Consider the following 15,672-nt stretch of genomic DNA (forward strand, 5'->3'; position numbering starts at 1 on the left):
CAGAGCAAGACTCCATCACAAAAAAAAAAAAAAAAAAAAAGAAAGAAAGAAACAAACGAACAAACAATAGCCAACAGCACAAACATCTCAATTGGTTCAGCTTACACAATTTTGAAAAATTAAGAAATTATGAAAAATAGTTAAGCAAACTTTCCATTTGATGGGTGCTAAAACTGCTTTGCCCAGATCAACTATAGAGAAGAACAGAACTTTCAATGGCAATTTTAAATAAGTGGGATCAAGAATCTGAAGCATTTCTTAAAAAAAAACTGTAACAGGAGATGACACATGGGTTCACCAGTACGATCCTGAAGACAAGCACAAAGCAGTGGCTACCGAGAGGCGGAAGTGGTCTGGCCAAAGCAAAAGTAGACCAGTCGAAGGTCATAGCAACAGTTTTTTGGGATGCTCAAAGCATTTTGCTGTCAACTTTCTGGAGGGCCAAAGAATGATAACATTTGCTTCCTATGAGAGTGTTTTCAGTAGGTTACCCAGAGCTTTAGGAGAAAAATGCCTGGGAAAGCTTCACCAGAGACTCCTTCTCCACCACAATGCTCCTGCTCACTCCTCATGAAAAACAAGGGCAATTTTGCAGAGTTTCAACAAGAAATCATTAGGCATCCATCTTACAGTCCTGACTTAGCTCCTTCTGACTTCTTTTTGTTTCCTAATCTGACAAATTCTTTAAAGGGCACCCATTTTTCTTCAGTTAATAATGAGGCTGGGCATGGTGGCTCATGCCTATAATCCCAGCATTTTGGGAGGCCAAGGTGGGTGGATCATCTAAGGTCAGGAGTTCAAGACCAGCCTGGCCAACATGGCGAAACCCTGTCTCTACTAAAAATACAAAAATTAGCCGGGCATGGTGGCACGCGTCTGTAATCCCAGCGCTTGGGAGGCTGAGGCAGGAGAATCGCTTGAACTCAGGTGGCAGAGGTTGCAGTGAGCCAAAATCATGCCAGTGCACTCCAGCCTGGGCAACAGAGGGAGACTCCGTCTCTAAATAAATAAATAAATAAATCAAGCAAGCAAGCAAGACTACGTTGGCATGGTTAAATTCTCAGGATCCTGAGTTTGTTTGTTTTTTGTTTTTTTTTTGAGACAGAGTCTCACTTTGTTGCCCAAGCTGGAGTGCAGTGGTGCAATCTCGGCTCACTGCAACCTCCGCCCCCCAGATTCAATACTGCAACCACCACCCACCCGGTTCAAGTGATTCTCCTGCCTCAGCCTCCTGAGTAGCTGGGATTGCAGGCACGTGCCACCACACCGACTAATTTTTTTGTATTTGTATAGAGGCGGGGTTTCACCATATTGGCCAGGCTGGTCTCGAACTCCTGACCTCAAGTAATCCACCCGCCTCAGCCTCCCAAAGTGCTGGGATTACAGGCATGAGCCACCGTGCCCAGCTTCCCTCAGTTCTTTAAGGAGGAACTAAATGCCTGATATCACTTACAAAATTGTCTTGAACTTGATGAAGATTCTGCTGAGAAATAAATTCATATTTTTAATTTTTATCTTTAAATTCAATTTTTCACAAACTTTTTGAAGTTCCTTTGTACAAGAAAAACCTTGCTAGTAAACTGCTGCTGTCAGGCCAGGCATGATGGCTTACGCTTATAATCCCAGCACTTTGGGAGGCCAAGGCAGGAGGATTGCTTGAAGCCAGGAATTCAAGACGAGCCTGGGCAACATGGTTTCTTAAAAATAAAAAAATACAGGGCCGGGCGTGGTGGCTCATGCCTGTAATCCCAACACTTTGGGAGACCAAGGCAGGTGGATCACCTGAGGTTGGGAGTTCAAGACCAGACTCATCAACATGGAGAAACCCCGTCTGTACTAAAAATACAAAATTAGTTAAACTGGGCATGGTGATGCATGCCTATAATCCCAGCTACTCGGGAGCCTGAGGCAGGAGAATGGCTTGAACCCGGGAGGCGAAGGTTGCAGTGAGCCGAGATCGCGCCACTGCACTCCAGCCTGGGCAACAAGAGCGAAACTCCATCTCAAAAAACAAAAAAGAAAAACCCAAAAAATTAGCTGGGCGTGGTGGCACACGCCTGTAGTCCCAGCTACCTGGGAGGCTGAGGTTGAAAATCATCTGAGCCTGGGAGGTCGAGGCTGCAGTGCACCATGATTGCACCACTGCACTCCAGCCTGGGTGACAGAGGCCCTGTCTCCAAAAATAAAAAATAAAAAAAAAAAATTGCTGCTGTCAATATTAGAATGGATTAGCCATCCAATTGAGTGACAAGAAAAAAAATTTACATGAAAATAATTTTTTTTTTTTTTTGAGACTGAGTCTTGTTCTGTCACCCAGGCTAGAGTGCAGTGGCACGATCTCAGCTCACTGTAAGCTCCGCCTCCCGGGTTCACGCCATTCTCCTGCCTCAGCCTCCCAAGTAGCTGGGATTACAGGTGCCCGCCACCACGCCCAGCTAATTTTTTGTATTTTTAGCAGAGGCGGGGTTTCACAGTGTTAGCCGGGATGGTCTCGATCTCTCGACCTCGTGATCCGCCCGCCTTGGCCTCCCAAAGTGCTGGGATTACAGGTGTGAGCCACTGTGCCTGGTCGAAAATAATTTTTAAAAGAATGGCATAGTCAGACAAAAATAATAATAAAAAGGGAGGAAAATCAAATGAGGCAGTAAAGCAAGAGCAACCTGGGCAGTGGGTGCAGAAGTTCAACTGATGCAAATCAGGCAGTTAAAACTTGTGCAAAAGGTAAAATAATGCACCAGAAGCAAGATACAAGTTGTCTTAAGAATCCCATTACTGCCCAGGCGCCGTGACTCACACCTGTAATCCCAGCACTTTGGGAGGCTGAGGCTGGTGGATCACATGAGGCCAGGTGTTCAAAACCAGCTTCGGCAACATGGGGAAACCCTGTCTCTACCAAAAATAGAAAAAATTAGCTGGGCGGGGTGGCACATGCCTGTGGCCTCAGCTACTCAGGAGGCTGAGGCAAGAGGATCACTTGAGCCTCGGAGCTGAACGCAGTAGTGAGCTGAGATTGCGCCACTGCATTCCAATCTGGGCGACAGAGTGGGACCCTGTCTCAAAAAAAAAAAAAAGAAAAGAAAAGAAAAAAGAAAAAAACCCATTACTCCAAGATGTTTAGCTTCCAGCTTGGGTAGAACCATTACAGAAGCAGTATCAAGTCCTGTGCCTGGCCCAGAATCTCTAACCATTAACATATTGCAGTCCTGAGCTGAGGCAGAGTATGTCACCTTGGTGGGGTGAGTGCTAAAACACACACAGATTGTGGTAAGTAAATCCAACCCATGATCTCAGTAATCTGGGTTATACTGAAGAATGTTTCCGATTATGGTGATACTGTTAAAATATTTGAAATATTTAAGAGGACCTAATGTCTTAGAGGATCAGACACTTGGAATTTAATTCAAAATGCTTAAAGGAATTTGAAATTAGATCTGTGGTTTTAATTTTAAAATGTCTAAGAAAATTTAACAAGTTGAGGCCGGGCTCGGTGGCTCATGCCTGTAATCCCAGCACTTTGAGAGGCCAAGATGGGCGGATCACAAGGTCAGGAGATTGAGACCATTCTGGCTAACACGGTGAAACCCCGTCTCTACTAAAAATACAAAAAAATTAGCTGGGCGTGGTGGTGGGCACCTGTAGTCCCAGCTACTCTGGAGGCTGAGGCAGGATGGCGTGAACCTGGGAGGTGGAGCTTGCAGTGAGCTGAGATCGCGCCACTGCGCTCCCGCCTGGGCAACAGAGCGAGACTACTCTCAAAAAAAAAAAAAAAAAGAAAATTTTAACAAGTTGATAAATAATGAATGTTTACAAGACCTTAACGTATTAAATTTATGAGTGTATATTTAGGTTAGTATTTCAATGCTCAGGAAGATTTCATCAGATTTTAGGTCTTTCATATTAGTTATTGGAAGTGTGTGCAAATCAAACAGTTTAAATGTGTAATTGAGTTTAAAATGGCCAACGAAACTAAATTAGGCGTGCAAGCAATTTTTTCATTTTAACTCATTAAGTTTCAAACTAATTGAACATTAAAGATTAAGCATTTCTATCTATATACAAAATCAACTTGTTTGTAGCTAGTTGTAGCTAGATTTATAAACTGATCTTAAAGACATGAGGCAAATTAAATGTACAGCTTTAATAACTATTTTTTATAACACTAGTAACTGTAAGCATCCCTTTCAGTGCACAAAAGCCCTAGTCAGATGCCAATACCCAGTGGACAGTGCCTCTTCGTGTTAGTCCAAGCCCAAAAATTCAGAACATCTGCCCTGGAGACACGAGGGGCTTGCCACACACTGGAAGGCAGAGTTGACTCCCTGCATCTCTTTTCTGGTGGGGATGGGGATGCGGAGGTATAGCAGTGAGGTGAGGAGCTGTATCCCTTAGCTGGGAGCAAAGATGGAAGGGTGCCCTGAATGACTGGAGTGTCTAGCTGGCAAAGGACAACTGTATCCCAGCCCCAGCAGTGATAGCCCTCGAGCCTATCAGGAAGAGTCACGGTGTGCAGATGACGTTCCTGCTCATTGGAGAGTGGAGTCTAAATGGGAGTCTGTGAGGCCCTGCATGTTATTATTTAAAAAATGAATTTTAGGCTGGGCCCAGTGACTCATACCTGTAATCCCAACATTTTGGGAGGGTGAGGCAGGAAGATCGCTTGAGCCCAGGAGTTTGAGACTAGACTGCGAAACACAGCAAGCCCTTGTCTCTATTAAAAACTTTAAAAAAATTAGCCAGGCATGGTTGTGTGTGCTTGTGGTCCCAGCTACTCAGGAGTCTGAGGTGGGAGGATCATTTAAGCCCAGGAGGTTGAACTGCAGTGAGCTATGATTACACCACTGCACTCCAGCCTGGGCAACAGAGCAAGACCCTGTCCCAAAATGAACTTTTAAGTGTACATACAATAAAATGTACTCTTTTTTAGGTGTAAAGTTTTGACAAGGGCACCAAGTCATATAACCACCACCACATTTAGGACACAGAACAATTCCATCATCCCCCAAAATTACCTCATACTCATGTTTTGTAGTCATCCCTAACCCTCGGTAACCACAGATCTGTTCTACATGGATCTGGCTTCTTTGCTTAGCACAATGCATTTAAGATGCACATTATTTTAACAGCCTGTAGAATAATATTCTGAAAAAGACTGTTCATCCATTCTAACACCTGGCCCCTTACAGCCAGAGCTATTTTAAAACATGCTGGTCCTCAGCATGCATTTTTTTTTTTTTTTAAAGCAGGGACTCACTCTGTCACCCAGGCTGGAGTGTGGTGGCGTGATCATAGCTCACTGCAACCTCAAACTCCTGGCCTTAAGCGATCCTCCCACCTCAGACTCCCAAAGTGCTGGGACTACAGGCATGAGCCACCGTGCCCTGCCGTTGTGCTTACTTATGAATTCTTTCCCATGGCATTTCAAATACATTAAAATGCAACCATTTTTCATGTTTATGTTTTTTTCTGTGATTTTTGAGAAGAATCCTTAGAATTTGCTTTTGAAATTATCTGACAATTCTGTGACTCACTAATTTAAGAGAAAGATATTTTTAAAAGCAATTATTGAATTTAATGAGTGACGTTCACAAGGTTGTACATTAAGATGTTTAATTCCACTTATTAATATTTACTTTCAACTTTCTTAGGTTAGAGCCAACACTTTTTCTTTATTCAGGTCTCAAACATTTCTGTAGTCCTCTAGAAAGCTGAGAGGCTGCAGATACCGTGCCTGTGCCCCACGTGCTTGATAGAGGCCTGCAAGAATCCCATGGCCAAAGTCATCACAGTTCCAGCCTGCACCAGTGAGGGAAGGGCTGGGAGGCTGCTTTCCAGAATCATAAGAATACCCTTTCCAAAAACATCATATAGCATAATTATTTTTAAAGATTTCATTCCACATACATATTGTCCAAAAATGTATGTGCAAATTTGTTTATTGCAGCAATACTGGTAATACTGAAAAATCAGGAACAATCCAAAGTCTATCAATAACAGATTGATTCAACTGTGGTGTATCACGCAATGGTAAACCATGCAGCCACAAAAAGGGGTGAGGTAGATTTATACACGCTAATGCAGTAAGATTTTCACAACTAAGTGGAAATACAAGTTGCAGAATAAGAATGCATAGTCTGATTACCATTTATGTAAAAATGAAAATTATAATTTTAAAATAGTAAGTGCATAGGAAAAAACCGGGAAGATATACACAAAATTTAATGGTGATTATCTCTAAGAGAGGAAGAAGCTTTCCTGTGAGCATGGGGGTGTGTGTGTGTGTGTGTGTGTGTGTGTGGCTGGGGGCCGGGGCTTTCGTTATTTACTTCTCTGTAAGCATTTGAATTTTTTTTTGTTTTTACGACAAACATATATTATTTTGGTAATCGGGAAAATGCAATCAATATTGTTTAGAACACAACCAGGACCACTGGGAGATGAGAGCTGATGTTCTGAATCTCCAAGCACACTGAGGAGGAGCTGAAGACAGTTTTTGTGGTAGCAGGTGTTAGGACATGTCCCCTGCTTTCAAAAGTCAAAACAACCTACTCAAAAATCACCTCCTTTCTCTTCTTTCTACAACCACACACTTTCTCAACCCAACCATAATCACCCACAAAACTGAAAATTATTTGTGAAACATGATTTCCACACGGAGCAGTTAAAGAGAGCCTTGGTTGAGGGGGGAAATTGGAGGAGGGAGTTATGGTTCCAAGTTCTACCTGACATCTAAAGATGCAAGCCAATCAAATGATTCTATTCGAATAAGACCCTCCATGTCCGGAGAAGACCTGAGATGGCAGTAAGTCACGCTAAGTAGCACAGATACGTGCTGTGGAGATAAACATGCACGCACGAAGCATGTTCCTAGGTACTACAAGGTACAACAAAATAACCAGGTATTTTGATGCAGTCCCAGAGATCTGGGAGACTCACAGAAATTTGCACAGCCTTGAGTCACAAAGAGCCCCAAGAGACAGCCAGCTTGAGAAAATTAGGCCAGTGATGGGGCTGGAAAGCACCAAGTCTATCTGCTCAGTGTCCCACAGGTGGTGGCCTATGGGTCCTCACCTGCTGGTGTCCAGGGGGGATGCCCAGTCTCAAGCTCCCACACCTGAGCAACAGCTTAGATGCCACAGAAGCTGGTCCAAAGGACACCACGATGCTGTGGTGGCCCTGAAAGGGGCCTCTTTGCTTTCCTCCATAGTCACTTCAAAAACTGTGAACATCCACACTTAGGTTCCCACCATGGGCCAGAACTAGCTGCAGAGGACAGAGAATGTTGTGTGGACCAAGTTGCTTTTGTGGAGACCTAGCTGGCGCGCCATCCAGTGGCTTGGGTGTCTAGATCTGCCCATAGCTCCTGCTGTCCTACAGGCAGTCGGAGGACACACACCAGCAGCCAGAACAAGGTCATGGCCATTGCTTTCACCTGCCCTGGCACCACTGTGCCAGGACAGCTGAGGACCATGGGAGCCAGCGAAGTCTCATTTGTAGCACTGGGTTTCTCCCATTTAACAAATACAACCAGTGCTTCTGTTCTAGCTCCCTGAGTGTCCGCTTTTCCTTCCAGTTCATGGGTGCTTCAGAATGTGTGGTCAAAAGCAGCCCTCAGATCAGAGACCTCGACCCCTCTCCTGCCTCAGGACAGCAAACTCAACCAGCCTCCAAGATGGGGCCTTTCTTCAGTAGCAGGTGCTGAGGGGACAGGATTGAGATGGGATGAAATGTGGAGATGGGAGCAAAGGGGCAACCAAGAAAGGGCCAAGGCATCTTCCTGCATTCACAGGAGGCGACTCTCATTTGAAGGAGAGGCCAGGGAGGATGCTGGCCAGTTGGAATGTGTTCAAGGCAAAGCCCCACTTTCCTGGCTGAGTCTACTTCAGCCATCCATATTGTCCCCATTCCTAGGACTGGTTCACTGTGTACCTCTTAACACCACTCAGCTCTGGAAGAGAGTCCTTACAAACGGGCCCTCCTTGGCTGAGTGTGGTGGCTCACACCTCTATGTAGACCCAGCACTTTAGGGGGACTAGGAGAGAGGATCACTTGAGTCAGGAGTTTGAGACCAGCCTGGGCCACGTGGCGAGACCATTTCTACAAAAAAAAACTTAAGAAAACTTGTCAGGTGTGGTGGCATGCACCTGTAATCCCAGCTACTCAGGAGGATCACTTGAGGCCAGGAGGCCGAGGCTGTAGTGAGCTATGGTTGCGCCACTGCACTCCAGCCTCCATGACAGAGCAAGACTGTTTAAAAACAAAAATGAAAACTGGCCCACCTTGCCCCAGGGACCTCCCCTGCTTCGTCTGGTTAGAACCTGGCACGAATGCGCTTTTGTCTCGTCCTGAGTCACAGGCCTCAGTTCACGGCCCTTTCCATACTGAAAACTCTCCATACGTTTCTTTTAAAACCTTTTATTCAATAATATATACTTTTAAAATAATAATATGTAACTGCCGCCATGCCACATACTGCGCCCGTCCCCCCACTGTGGAGTCTGTGGTCAGCTAGTTAGCGTGGTTTGCTGGAAAAACAGGCGGCCACGGGACGAGTTGAGGGGCTCGGGGAGCAACAGTAACCAACAACATTCTGCATACCCTTCACATTCCCCATGCTTTCTGGGTCGGGAAGAAGTCAACAGGAAGCCAAAGGCAAGTGAGCCTTTTACATTCGGAAGTGAGGTTTGATATACGGTGGTGGGCTGCCCTTCGCTTGGTCTAGTTCGTGCTCGCCAAACCTGCCACCGTTTTGTGTCTGCTCACGGAACGTGATCTCTCTATACGCGTTAAGACGTTTGATTTGGTTCTTGTTCTGCTTATGGAAAAGTGGGAGAACCGCAACAGACCTGGGGAAAGAGACGGGAGGAGGGAAAGATGTCATTAATCAACCTGAGCGGGCGAGGGGAGGCCTCCACGTGTAGGAGGGCCTGTGCTAGAATGCAAGCTCGGCCCTCCCATGCCACTTGGTGGAGAACCCTGTGAGAACTCGCTGAGTTCAGGTTTCCAACAGTACCCTCTGCCTTCCTCTTCTGATTATCATGACAGAGATGGTCTCTAGCACGGCCTTCTGTCACAGGACGGATGCTCTGGGCACCACGTGTGTTGTGACCAGGTCTTCCACTCTACCCCATCCCTCGGGTCCAGGGTGCTGATGGAGAAGCCTCAGAGCCTCTTGACCATTCTGTGCCAGTCAAGCTACAAATTCAGCAGTCAGCTCTAGGTCCCCCTCAGACCTGACCTGATTACCTGAGGTGTCTTAGGACTAAGACGGGGTCTGTATTTACTCAGAGAAAGGGCTGAGTCCACTAATAAACAAAGAGCAGTAAGTGAGCTCAAATATTTTTAACTCTCCCCTGGAAACAGCTAGCTGCCTGGCATGGCCTGAAAACCTCATTTCTCCTTCCAGGTCCAGCATAGCAAGTGGGTGGTGAGATGCCGGCAGTGGAATTCTAGAAGCAGTGCCTCCCAGAACAGCACTACAGTACTGAGGAAGGACTATGCACCTGGGAAGCTGTCACACACACAAAATCATTTCATGAAAACTTTCTCTGGGTAAAGGAAGGGTTCCACTGCATAGTATTTGATTTGAGAAGGGCTGCATGGTGCATGAGGTTAAGAAAGAAATGACTATATTTGCCTTTAAACACTTCAGCTGATTCCAAGCACCCAACTTCAGAGGCTCAGTGAGAAGAAAGCACACTAATTAAAGAAAGCACACTAATTAAAGATACCACCACCTGCCAAATAATAGCATGTGCTGCAAGGAATGGGGCTAGGGAGAGTGTTTCACAAATGCAGAGCACCAGGCCACAAGGTTAAAGTCATGCACTAAAACAGTCAATCCCAAGAGGCAGGTGTCTGAGTGGCACGACTCAGAAGCAAGTACATAAAAACGGAACACTCCCAACAGGACACCACTCTAGCCCCACTTCTGCCAAAGGAAAGTTTTCACATCAAGGTGTAACACACATCTTTGCAATTCAAGGTTTATCCCTCCCCTCTCCCCCAAAGAGACAGGAAATACAAGTTAAGGTCCTCATAGCAATGGTTTGTCTCCCACTTGGGAAGGCTGGTTATTGTCAACATTTTTATTTAAGAAAACAGGATTTAACATGGCATTTTTCTTCCCTCTAAGGGCAGCAGCACATAAATCATACATCAGTCATCCAGTGATACAAAGAGGTGGCCAATTGTGTCTGAAGTAGTCACTTGTAAAGGATCACAACCCAGGCAGTGTTGCTTTTCTGCAAACAGAAGGAAACAGAAGGCTCCATGGTCCTTGAAGATTATCCAAGTTTTCCACTAGTTGTCAAGATTTCTGTCCCAACCTCTTAGTCACCATTTACAGCAAGAAGAGCCAGCAAGTGAAAAACTGTTAATTTATTGATTCAAAGTTGTTTTTTTCTTTTTAAAAAACAATCCCCAATACATGCAGTTCAGGGTTAAGTATCACATTTGTAGCACATTGTTGAGTCTCAAAACAAAAATATGCATCACCTGTATAATCCCATCACATCTTTTTCCAGCCTCTACAATACCTAGTTGGGGGTGTTTTCATTTACACATCCACATAGCTCAGAAGCATGTTATTAACGGTTGATCTGGCCCGATGCTTCTCCGCCACCTCCCCTGCCCTGGTCTCCACCTCGGGGTTATTTTTTTCTAAAGGCAGGATGTTACTCAGTCTTAATTTATTAAGATCACTGACAAACTTTGGCTTCTTGTGTGCTCATGTGGTCCCTGCTTTTGCTTTCGGAAGGGTTTATATTGAAACGACTGTGACTCTGATCGGTTATTATCCCCTCATTTTTTGTAGGAAATAAGTTTGCTTGTTTCTGTGGGTGCTCACACAGTAACACAGGTTCCTAAAGTAACCATTTAATCTGAACTGGTATTAAAGGAAACTGTTAACCGGGCTCTCTTAGATCTATTTCAGTTCATATAAAAAAACTCTTCCAATTGTTGCTTGTGTCTCAAAGTAGTTCTGCTTCCATCCTTATCAACAGAGCACCTGGGAGAACCTAAGTCATTTCCCTGAGTAGGCACAGACCACGAGCCCCACGGCACCCAACTCTCTCTGGGACTCAGCGCCTGACTCGAGAGCACCACCTTTCAGTCCACTGGGACCAATCCAGTGGGCAGCGCCCTCCCCAGGGTACATTCCAGAACATAAACTTGGTACCCTCTAATTTATCCCCTCAAGAAGTTAATTTCCTCCTCAAGAGCTACCTTTAGATGGTTTTTCTTATTGGTCCCTTTTCTTTTAACAGCCCTTCCCCTAGCCACTCTCTTCAAGTCCCCAAGGATTACGAGTTTGTCTGTCTCCTCTAATCTGTCAGTCTGAGAGCACCTTCCTCTCTGCAAGGGAACACATTTGCTTTAAACCTTGTGAGTGCTGACATGTTACAGAATGTCTGGGAGGAGGCCTGGCTGAGTGACTGGTGTTTAAGTGCCTCAATGAACGACATCAGCGCTTCTCTAGTTGGTGAGAAGGCCCAGGAAAGCTTGGTCTGCGTCATACACTCAATAGCTTCTCCTACCCAGCCACCTACCCTGCCTACAGGGATAGGACGAAAGCAAGGCCAGCTGACAGCATCCAGGGGAGAGTGAACTGCCACCACACCAGAGGTGCAAATGTGACTCAGCACTTCATGAGTTCTACTCTCACCATGGGATTTCTCAGCAGAAGCAAACCTTGCAGTCAGGCTCACTTGTAGCCAACAAATGATATAGCCATCTGGATTTGGCATAGGAACCTTTTGTTCTCACCATACCAGGTCTATGTTCTTGAACATAGGCAGTACCTGAGATGATAGTGTAACACTACCCTGTTCCCCACATTTTTTGCTTTTCTTTAGGAAATAATTAAGTCCTTATCATAGGCACTTTTAACCTGTTTAAGATAATGAAGCAAACAAATGAAAAGTACTGAGATGAGTTTAAGAAAGAATATGCTAACTGAAAAGGATACTGGGTGCGTACATTTACCATGGTTTAGTCTAAATATTAGACACACAGACACACACACACCCCTTTTGGAACTCTCCAAGACCATCTCCGAATCTAGGTAAATAGTCTTAAAATTTCGGGGGAGCTAGGTTTGGAAACAAAAATGGTTTCTGGAGACAGGAAAAGAGATGGTCTGAAACTGGACTCACTTCAGTTTGGAAAAGAATGGCCTAGGTGCCAAGACCAGACCCAGGAAGGGGTGAGCATTTCAAGCCCAATTATGGTCTAAGTCTAAGGCATGAAGAGAGGTAAAAGTCTAGGTGCTGGAAAAGCAAGCTGTGTGCTTCAAAGGAAGAATGCCTGTGTCAAAGCTGCAGTTACAAAACCCCAGGACAAGGCAGGCAGGCGGTGTCTGCACCTACATCACCGTCAGAGGTCAATCACCTGACTATTCTCCTCCAGGTACTTTTATTACCTTTGGGGGACCCAAGGGAAAGGAATGGAGTTACCGCTTCACCAAGACCCTCCAGTAGGCTCTTCTTGCCTGGTCCAGACAGGCAACTTAAAAAAAAAAAGGGAGGGCTGAGGAGTGGGGTGATAAAGGAGATTGGAGGGGGAGCAGGAAAGACACGCAGTGGCACATCTCCCTGATGATAACCAATGCTTCAGGATTGCCTATAAGGGCATATTAGAAGGCTTTTGATAATCTCAAACACTGAGTTTTGCTGCCTGACATATCAATACAGGTTTAGCCAAAGAGCTCACATCTTGCTTTTGATTTTCAGGTAGAACAAATGTTTACATTAGTATACAGAATGTGCAATGCAAGCAGGCAGCATTGGTATGAGAACCTTAACTGAATGCATTCCTTGACTTTGGGATCTTATTTATTTTTTACTCTGTAAACTCAACTCTATAATAAGAGAAGAGTTTTATTTGTATTTTAAGTTCCCACAGACCAAATGACAAAAATACAATCTACATTTAGAGTAGGATCTGCTACCAATACCAATAAGATTTTATTGGAATATGGAATGTAAACAAATGTTTCAAACAAACATCTAACCTTATAAAAATGTATGGCATTATTAAATAGTTAATAAAGAAATCTTAAAGGGTGATGTGGTAGACACCTCTAGTTCTAGCCTAGGTGTGTGAAGTCCCCACAGCTGTGGCATGGCCCTGCAGCTGGGGTGAGGGGACTGCCTACAAACCATGTTGCTCTTGAGTCCCCAAAATGAAATCAGCCCTATTTTTGTTTAAACAAACTCTAGCTTTCTCTGCTAACATGAAGGTTTGCACAATGGATCCAACACTTGCTCCGGGAGCACCATTTTCTTCCCCAAGCCCCTTGTATATTCCTCTGAGTTGCTTGAGTTTCAGATGACCCTGCCCACACAACTCTAGTACCTGCATGCAAGACAGACTTATCTTTGCCATCACATAAATGTATCACATATCAGAACTTACAAATGCATATTACCCTGATTACAGTGGGAAACTGTGTCTCATGGGGATAAAAGGAGGTGGGAGAGAGAGATTTTTTTCGGTAAGTCTTTCCTGAAAAAATTCTAATGGGATGTTTTCCTCCTTTGCCTTGCCTGAAGACTGACTTTCCAGCTTTAGTTATGGTTGTGAACAAAAAGGTCTCTGTTTCAGAGAGGTGCATTAAAATAGGCGCACACATAGGGATGTGCTGGGAAATGGTGAAGTTCTCCTTACAAGGCTGCCAAAAAAAAAAAAAAGAAAGAAAAAGCAACAAAAAAATAGCAACAAGATTTTATGGTTAGGCAAATCAACAAAGGTTATAGTGAGCTCCAAGTTATGCACTTAGCATGGAACTTTTGATGATAACCATGGACCAGTTCATGGCATTGCAAGGTTTCGTGATCCCTCCTGACATCAAAGAGGACTCTTGTGAAAGTGACTGCAGTTTGCTCCCAAATGAATCCACTTGGAGGAAAACTGCGGGGATGAGGTACATTTCCTGGAGAGCTCATGTCATTAAAAAATACATAAAACATGGATTTGTAAAGAGCTTAAAAAAAAATACTGTCACTGTTTTAATATCTCCTTTTTGTAAATGAGGCTGGTGTGTCAGTATAGACTGCTGACATTTCGCTAAGACTTGAGCCTGAATTTCACCAAAGGAAACCCAGACCACAATGGAATAGATAGGAAGTCAGACATTCAGAGCTTGTTGACTGAATGGGTTAATTCAACAGTGGTGCCCTGTTAAACAAAGGTAAATGTACAACAACTCCGAGTCTCTATCTCCCATGCATTCCAAAGGCAGAGCTCCTTCAGATCCTGAACTAGGTGCATCCCCATGCTGCCACAGTGACAGCTCCCTGGAGACTAGCACTGGGGAGTTTCTTTCTTGCTTTTTGACAGACTTTTAGGTCTTTACTCTTCTTTGCATTTAGAAGGAATGATAAGAATTTCTTTTTATCACACTGTAGTTTTCCTTCAAGGTTTGTGTTTGGTTGGTTGGTTTTATTGGCAAGCATCAATGCCGCATTACCCGTCGCTTTCCAGTCTTCATCGTGCTGCCGTGAGACCACTGGAAAGCACAGCATTGTCTGCACAAGGCTGGGACTGCTCCTTCACCACAGGGTCTGCAAGAAAGCAGGAGGAAAGTCAGGCAATCAGGGTGGTGAGTGCTGAGAGAAGCCCATGGCAAACCCACCCTTTCAACTGAAAGAGAGACAGACTGATGGGCAAGCCAGGGTCAGGGGGGCAACAGGAGAGACGGAAATCACGGAATTCCAGCCATATAAAAACCAAACACTGAAAAATGATCAGGGAAATTGTTATTGCAGTCAACTCTTACACTTCCTCGGAGTACAGACTCAATGCTAAGAGGCATAGAAACCCTAATTTCCCACTGTTCAAATTTCTACATTTATTTTCTTTCAATATTAATATCATCTCTAACCCCTAATTTCTTCAAAGCATGTAGAATAACAAGCACTTCAAAGGAAAGGTGAGTAAAAAGAGCCATCAGAAGACCTATCCATTTTAAGCAACCGTAGTTTGAAATTTTTTAAATTGAAGTATGACATATATTCAGAAAAGCAGAAAGATCATTAATGACATGTCATAAACATCAGTATTCCTAATTTTATCTAACTTGGGTAAAAACAGCTTTCTGTGCCAGACACTGGGGTGGGGACATCTGAGTTTCCTGGGGCTGAGGTCTAGAAGGCTGAAGGCTTTTCCATTTGCGGTCTCCCTTATGCATACGGGCCACAGGCTCAAGACCACAGCGACACATTCTTCAGGCAAGAATTTAGTTCATCTCCAGAGGAAATCAAAGGAGAGGGAAAGACAGCATGTTTGTTAAGCCAGAGACAACGACTTTAAGGGTTGAACGTTTCCATCTTGATTCAGAAAGCGAACTGAGGTAAGTCTCTCAACCTCCCTGCTCCCCAGGAAGGAGACTGATAATAGCAGGAAGTTTATTTGAAACACACGTTATCAGTGGAAAGAACCATACACATGCAGAAGAATAAGCAAACACGCAAAGTGAATCCGCACACACTTCTAAGTGAGCAGTTCAGTCAAGATTTCAGTGAGGCCTCTCCACACCTACTTCCCTTTCCTCAAATTCCTTTCGTCCATCCATCTGTTCATCTCCTTCTTTCAAAACATATAATAGTTATCTTACTACTTTTAACTAATTACTAGTTTTCTGAGGGGAGAAATAATCTTCAGTTAGGTTTC

At 44.4% G+C, this 15,672-nt stretch overlaps 1 protein-coding gene across 3 annotated transcripts in view; it reads right to left on the reverse strand.

Annotated features, from left to right (window-relative positions):
* Positions 1 to 8,396: 8,396 nt before the first annotated feature.
* The window catches only part of CSNK2A2 (casein kinase 2 alpha 2), a 40,149-nt gene continuing 32,873 nt past the window's right edge, over positions 8,397 to 15,672 (reverse strand). For all 3 annotated transcript variants that reach the window (XM_016929942.4, XM_016929943.4, XM_016929944.4), the window contains 2 exons: positions 14,471 to 14,564; positions 8,397 to 8,843 (listed from right to left, as the gene is read on the reverse strand). In XM_016929942.4, the coding sequence (XP_016785431.1) occupies positions 14,488 to 14,564 (77 nt within the window). In that variant the 3' untranslated portion in view covers positions 8,397 to 8,843; positions 14,471 to 14,487. The remainder of the gene's footprint in view (positions 8,844 to 14,470; positions 14,565 to 15,672) is intronic.

Source organism: Pan troglodytes, chromosome 18, assembly GCF_028858775.2.
Source record: "Pan troglodytes isolate AG18354 chromosome 18, NHGRI_mPanTro3-v2.0_pri, whole genome shotgun sequence".
Lineage (NCBI taxonomy): Eukaryota > Metazoa > Chordata > Mammalia > Primates > Hominidae > Pan > Pan troglodytes.